This window comes from Grammomys surdaster, unplaced genomic scaffold, assembly GCF_004785775.1.
Source record: "Grammomys surdaster isolate TR1022 unplaced genomic scaffold, NIH_TR_1.0 237, whole genome shotgun sequence".
NCBI lineage: Eukaryota > Metazoa > Chordata > Mammalia > Rodentia > Muridae > Grammomys > Grammomys surdaster.
Genome location: NW_021604682.1, coordinates 50,569 through 57,875, shown reverse-complemented (window position 1 = coordinate 57,875; position 7,307 = coordinate 50,569). Strand labels below are relative to the sequence as shown.

The window sequence follows — 7,307 nt, the reverse complement described above, 5'->3', positions numbered from 1 at the left end:
ATGTATGTGTGTATATGTGTATGTGTGTGTGTTTGTATGTGTGTGTGCATATGTGTATGTGCGTGTGTGTGTATTTTTACCAGAGGACAACTTCTGCTGTCATTACCAGGGTCTCTCACCAGCTTGGAACTTGCTAAGTAGGCAAGGCTGGCTGCTCAGCTAGTTCCAGGGATTTTTCTGTTTCTAACTCTCCTGTGCCTGGATTTTTTATGTGGGTTCTGGGATTCAAACTCAGGTCTTCATGCTCACAAGGGAAGCACTGGGCCAATGAGTGCTCTTCCCGGGCCATTCTGAAGTCTCTTGAAGGAAGGAGAAATAGATCTCTGGTCTGGGTGAACTTCTTTCCCATGTCTTTCCTGTCTTTCTGTCTGAGGTACCCCATCCCCGAAGATGCTTCCACAGAACTTCATCTCAGCAATGGAGTCCAACTAAATCAATGACCTGCAGTCTTACGTGTTTGTTTATGACTGGGGTTTGATAGAGTGACTGTATCCTACTGCGACAACAACTCTCAGCTTACTCTGACTGACTGACAGAAAGGAGGAGAGGGGAAAGTCACACCCAGAGGTCAGGTCTACACTGGATTAGTGAGCTCCTCCTTGTCCCTGGGGGCAGTGAGCTTCTGCTGGGGCAATGAGCTCCTCCCTGGGGTACTGAGGTCTTCCCTGGGGTAGTGAACTCCTCCCTAGGGTACTAAGATCCTCCCTGGGACAGTGAGCTCCTCCTTGGAGCACTAAGGTCCTTCCTGGGTCAGTAGGCTTCTCTCTGGGGCAGTGAGCTCCCCCTTGGGGCACTGTCCTCCGTATAGTTTGCCTAGCTCTCAGTGGTGCTGTGGCATCACAGACCATTGTTAGGACAGATAGGGAAGCAGGAAAGCCCAGATGTGGAGTCAGGGCTGCTGTGGGCCTTGAAATGTGAGCACAGGTCTTCCAGAGGCAGGAGGCCTCTGATCCTGGGGAGGGCGGGGCTTATAGCTTTTTGTTTGTCAGTGTCATCTCAGTGATGCCTTCTGACAGCCGGGAAGTATGAAGGTAAAGACCTGCAAAGCTGCCCATGGCTGGCTGTATGTGTGAGCTTCTTGTGAACCTTGACACACATCGGAACATCAAGCAAACGTGCTACCAGCCTCCAGGAATCTGTGGGGGGACAGCAGCCCCTTAGCTGAGAGGACTCTGTGGGTTGTGCTCCACACAGGGCCCCGCTCCAGGTGGCTCTGCCTGTCTGTCTCCTGGCTAGGTGTTCTGTGGTTCAGGCACCCACATTGCTTCCTTTTTTACAAGAGAGCCTTCTAGCTCCCTCTCAAGGACTCGAATGTGGACAAGTGATATCCTCAGCCCATCTGGGTGATCCCCACCTCAGGATTCTTACAGCACCCCCGCAGTGCTACCCTGTAGCATCTCTTTCTCCTCTTAGGCTACTTTCTCTACTTTTAGAGGTCAGTTGGCATGAGGACTTCATCTGAGAGCTAGTCTGATGGCCTTCTGTCCTCAGACCCCCGTCTCTGAACCCTGCCTGTACTGTGTGTCCAAAACACAGACCTCTGCCTCTTTTTTAAAGGGAGGGACTATGCTACACACCCCTCTTTGTGCAGATGAGACATGTCAAGTGTTTCTCGGGCTCTGCCAGGGTCACCGTTTTGTGTTAGCCGCACGACAGTCATGGATCAAATCGGAATCTGAGGTGTGCCTCAGGCTCCTGGTTTGAAGTCTTGGTTCTTGGTTTGGTGGTACTGTTTTGGGGTGTGATGGAGACTTTGGAGGGGATAATGTAGATGACAGAAGTATAGGTCATAAGGGGGCCTATTGTTTGTGGCTGGTCTGACCTTCTTGGTTATGATACAGACAGCCTCTGCCATGTGTCACATGTTCCTATTGATGTGAACTGAGGTCCCCACTTGCCTTGCCTGCCATGGTGGGGGGAGCCTTCTGACACAAGCTCTTTCTCCCTTCAGTCGTCTCTGTCAGGCATTTCAGTCAGAGTGACGGCAAGATGAACTCTAAAGGTCTTAATAACAATGTTAACCACCGGACCACACATTACACAACGCACGGTAACACACACACACACACACACACACACACACACACACACACACACACACTCAGGTTACAGAATGGCTCCACAGGGCTGAAGAGGCTTCGGCTGACCTTGAGGAGTTCAAACCATCCCAGAAGGCAGCGGCAGAGCAGCTGAGGTGTTTAGATAGGATGCGGACAACCCAGAGGGAGCTGCTGGAAGCATTCTGAGCCATAGAGGGGAGGTAAAAACCCCAGAGGTAAAATACAGAGGGACAGGCAGATACATGGATGGATGGATGGATGGATGGATGGATGGATGGATGGATGGGTGGATGGACAACAATTTGGATGAGTCACATCAGCAGTGGGGACTAAGGAGCTGAAGCCTCAGGGACAGTTGGGCTTTCTCCTGTCAGTCCCTTGAAACACATGGAACGATTAAATGATAGGTGGGTGGTGATTACCAGGTGTCCTCTCCATGGAGTGAGCTGAGGGCAGAGCACCCTTTCTCGATCTGGTGTTTTTAACAAGCTTTCAGGCCAGGTTTTTCCGATGTGGTTTTAATAGGCCCGTGTTCACATGTGTTCCCTACGCACTCCCGACAAGTTCACAGGGAAACGTTTTGCTTTTTCGTCTGTGGTGGTTTGAATTGGAATGGTCCCCATGGACTGACCTGCTTGCATATGCTTGGCGCATAGGGAGTGATGCTGTTAAGAGGTGTGGCCTTGTTGGAGGAAGTGTGTCACAGTGGAGGGCGGGCTTTGAGGTCTCCTATGCTCTAGCTATGCCCAGTGTGGTACACAGTCTCCTTCTGTTGCCTGAGGATCAAGATATAGAACTCTCAGTTCCTCCAGCACTGTGTCTGCCTGCATGCCAACATGCTTCCCCTCATGATGGTAATGGACTAACCCTCTGAAACTGTAAGACAGCCCCCAGTGAACTGTTTACCTTTATAAGAGTTGCTGTGGTCATGGTATCTCTTCACAGCAATAAAACCCTAAGACACAGGAGTAAGTCATCAGTCTGTGACAGGTGTTGTTGGTGATGTCCACAACAAGGTGCAGAGTCCTCCTGTCTTGGAGTTGGCGCCCACTATGGGACCAAACACCGCTGGTGAAGTGCAGGGGACCCTGGGAAAGGTCGAGCCTGTGCACCGGAGGCTGCATGGCCTGGAGTCAGTCTGACCACCGTACCTCCAACTACATCTCCCTCTCTGACCTTGGGGATGAAGGTAGGACACCTGGCTTGCCTTCTGGGCCCACAGATGGAGGGGAGCATGGCTTAGCCCTGCAGAGGGGCTTGAAGCGAGAGAGAGTGCAGAGTTGACCGGCCACAGCAGCCTGGATGAGGGCTGTGCATGAAATGAAGAGATTAAGCAGGATGGCCAGGTGGGTGCATGCACCCTAGAGGGCTCCTGCCATGTGTTTGTTTCCCTAGCAGGGACAAGCCAACCAACAGGGGAGTGAGTTTGATGGTGAGTAGGTAGTTGGGGGAAGGATGGGGGATGTGGGGGGTAGCCATGGCGACCCGAGGAGCACTGGAGGGGAGGCAGCTGCTTGCCCTAAAGGGAGCTCATGGGGAGAAAGCAATCCAGCTCTGCTTATGTTGAAAGCTATTTGTAATCTGATCCCGAGAGGTAGCTAGCCATCTGGAGTAAGGCAAGATTTGATGGCCCTTGGGCTCTGACCCTGGCATGGTGTGGGCTGCCTGCTTCCCCTCGTGAGAGACCAAGCCTGCCCTCTCTTCTGAGGAACCAGGTTCTTAGCAGCTGCATCCGATGGCCCTTCCAGGGAATGCCCAGCAGGTATCAGACCTTTAGCATCAGACGCACTGGTCACCCTGAGGGGCTGCTGCTTGTCCTTGCCAAGTGGTTCCTGGGAAAGAGGCTGGCCTGGCAGGGTGGGCAGGTGCTGCCTGTGATTGGAACCTTCTATCACAGGTATGTGACTGGTGGCCCGGGACAAGCTGGGGAAGGTAGACAGCCCAGGATGCACTGTTTCCTGGCCTCCCATCAGGACCTGACGCTGGTTCCATTAGAATTCAGAGAGGAAGACTGAGGCATGGCTGAAGTCAAAGTATTTATTATTAAAGTTCTAAAAAGGCTTCTGGCTAGAGGTACCTGGCAGTTTCCCACCAAGAAGCCCACTGACACCAGGACTGTGGAATATAGTTCCCAGACTTATGACCAGGGCCTCTACCAGGCTGGGTAATGGCGGAGAGCAAGACAGGATATTCTGTTGTTTCATGGAAGACTCAACCTAAGACAGGGCTGTCACCTGAGGCAGCTCAGGGACTAGGGGAGAGGTGAGGGATCCCCAGGGGTAGATCCATCAGCAGCTGGACTTCTGACCACAGCAGGCCTGTCTGGAACAGGCAGGGCGGCACAGCAGGGACACACTGGAGGTTGGGCGACAGCAGCTGGGCTGGCAGGACAACCCACAGCAGGAGGAGGTGGGCACAAAGCAGGCAGGTCTGCACACAGGGCGGCACAGCAGGGACACACTGGAGCAGGGCTTGCAGCACACAGGAGCACAGCAGGAGGGCTGGCAGCAGGAGGAGGAGCCAGAGCAGATGGGTGTGCAGCACACAGGCTTGCAGCACACAGGCACACAGCAGGAGGGCTGGCAGCAGGAGGACTGGCAGCTAGACTGCTGGCAGCAGGAGCCAGAGCAGATGGGTGTGCAGCACACAGGCTTGCAGCAAAGGGTCACACAGCAGGGCTGCTGGCAGGGGGAGCAGGTGCAGCAAGCTGTCTGGCAGCTAGCCTGCTGGCAGCATGAGGGTGTGCAGCAGGAAGATTGGCAGCAGGGGCTGGACACACAGCTCACTGGGGTGCAGACGAGGGTCAGGCAGGGGGCTGGGGCACAGCAGTTGGACTGACAGCAGCTGGGGGCACAGCAAGGAACACAGCAGCTGGGCTGGCAGCAGCTGGGGGCACAGCAGGAGGGCTCACAGCAGCTCTCTGGACAGTCCTCTACCTGCCAGGAGGACTCAGTGCAGGCTTCAGAGCAGACGGACATGGTGGAGGCGGCCATGGCTTATTGGAGGGCAGAAGGTAAAATGAGAACAAGAGAGTCAGGGAGCAGGGGAATGAAGGAGTGAATGGCCCGGTGCCATTTATATATCTCTCAAGGGTGTGTATGTTTGTGGTGTCTCAGCTACAGTTCCCTGTTGGTGTTGATGTTGTTCTGAGACGCCTATCCATCAAGTGGGTGTGGCCTATAGCCCCGCCCACCCACAGAACTCTGCACAGCCAGAGCTGATAGGTCTGGCAGGACTGCACGGGGCAAGGCGGGGGTGTGTCATTTCCTCTCCAGGAAGGGTCAGCTTTCTCTTGAGGCCCCTTGCTCTGGCTCCGTGCTTCAGTCCTTGAGTCATCAGCATATTTTAACCTTATCTTGTGTCCTGTTTATTTGGGGATGACGGTCAGAGACTGTATTTGTTTTCTGTATCAACAGTGCCAGTCATGACAATTCTCGCTTGGTCTAGGAATTGTTCTAAGTGAGTCTGTAGATACTAAGTCAACTAACCCCTGTGACCTAGGAAGGGAGATGATTTCATTATTCTCACGTGGGGAAACTGAGGCACAAACAAACGCTTACAGCCGAGCCTGTGTCCGATAGCTCAGGGCATGGATACTCATGTCTTGTGTCCCTGTCATTATGCTCTCAAGATATCACAGACTAGGGCTGGAGAGATGGCCCAGTGGTTAAGAGCACCAATTGCTCTTCCAGAGGTCCTGAGTTCAATTCCCAGCAACCACATGGTGGCTCACAACCATCTATAATGGGATCTGATGCCCTCTTCTGGTGTGTCTGAAGGCGGCTACAGTGTATTCACATAAATAAAATAATCTTAAAAAATGAAACAATAAATATATTTAAAAAAAAGTTATCACAGACTAGAGAGACAGTCCTGCAAATATGATAGAGGCGCAATTTAAATGCATTTGACTAATTGTTTGGCAGAGGTAATTGGTTTCAAGACACCCAACATTCAGGCCGCGGCTATTTACTTTAGCCAGGTTTTCAGGAACACTAAAAATGTGACATTGGGACAGGAAGGAGTGTGGGTGTTGTTAACGTTTTAGATGGAGTGGGCATGGAAGGTAGAGACAGACCAGCTTTAACTGTCAAAGAGAGGAGTACTGAGAAAGAAAAGCCAAGTACTTTTCACTGGGATCAAAAGAAAGGGGCCTTGAAAATAGGACCTCAGTGACATCACCAGGTGTAAAAGTCCAACCTGGGGCTGGAGAGATGGCTCAGTGGTTAAGTACACTGCCTGCTCTTGCAGAGGACCCGGGCTTGATTCCCAGCACCCACACGGCAGTTCACAACCATCTGTAACTCCAGTTCTGGTTACCTAACATTCTCCTCTGGCTTCCGCAGGCATCAGGCATGCACACAGTATACAGACACACGTGTAGACAAAACACCCATATAGCTAAGAGAACATAAATAAAATATGTAAAAAAAACTTCATAAAATTTCTCAAAAAGCCAATTTATTTGAAAAGCTTTCATCTAAAAAGAGGGGATTTTGTACAGAGTCTGGTTCTGGAGGGATTGCAAGACGCAGGGTGATGAGGTCATTAAGGCTGGCACCCAGGTTTTAGAGAAAAACCTGTCAGGCCATGGAGTATGGAACAGGGTTGCATTAAGCATCCTGTGTGTGGAGCTGCAGAGCCTTAGTTTCAGCGGAGACCCTAGGATGGCAGAGAAGCCAGGAACAAGGAACGTTGGCTGAGAAGAGCTGCAGACATGGGATGGACTGACCTGAGGGAGGCAGTGTGTGCTGCAGGCATCAGAGCTGTACCAACCCTGCTGGCAGGAAGTTGAACGGTCCTCCGAAGTGTCGGGCAAGGATTAATGATAGGAAAGGCAGAAAGAAGACGCAAGAGACAGATATGGGAGGGCTTCCGGTCAATACCACGCCAGCCTCGAGTTTCATTTTCTTAGCCTTTTTATATTACATGGTACTGTGGGAAGGAAAGCCACAAACAAACAGAAACAAATATACACATAAGACATCTGGTCCCATCCAAAAGCCTCCCTGTTCCTTCCATCAAAGTCAATAGAATCTTCAGTCCCCCGCCTTGAGCCTCAGGTGCACCTCCTCTTCTTGTTCCATCCCTCAGCAGGCAGGAAATATATCAACAAACCTGACTCTGCCTGGCAGGCAGACTTTTCTTTTCTTCTCTCTGTCTGCCTCTCTGTCTGTCTCTCTGTCTCTGTCTGTCTCCCTCCTCTCTCTCTCTCTCTCTCTCTCTCTCTCTCTCTCTCTCTCTCCC

At 51.9% G+C, this 7,307-nt stretch overlaps 1 protein-coding gene across 1 annotated transcript; it reads right to left on the bottom strand.

The window, feature by feature from the left end:
- Positions 1 to 4,348: 4,348 nt before the first annotated feature.
- On the bottom strand, positions 4,349 to 5,053 carry LOC114626531 (keratin-associated protein 10-8-like). The gene has a single exon (XM_028773951.1). It carries the CDS (start codon positions 5,051 to 5,053, stop codon positions 4,349 to 4,351), a length of 705 nt encoding a protein of 234 aa, XP_028629784.1.
- Positions 5,054 to 7,307: the final 2,254 nt, after the last annotated feature.

Coding starts and splice junctions, on each gene's coding strand:
- LOC114626531 (XM_028773951.1), bottom strand. CDS start 5,053: ATGGCCGCCTCCACCATGTCCGTCTGCTCTGAAGCCTGCACTGAGTCC.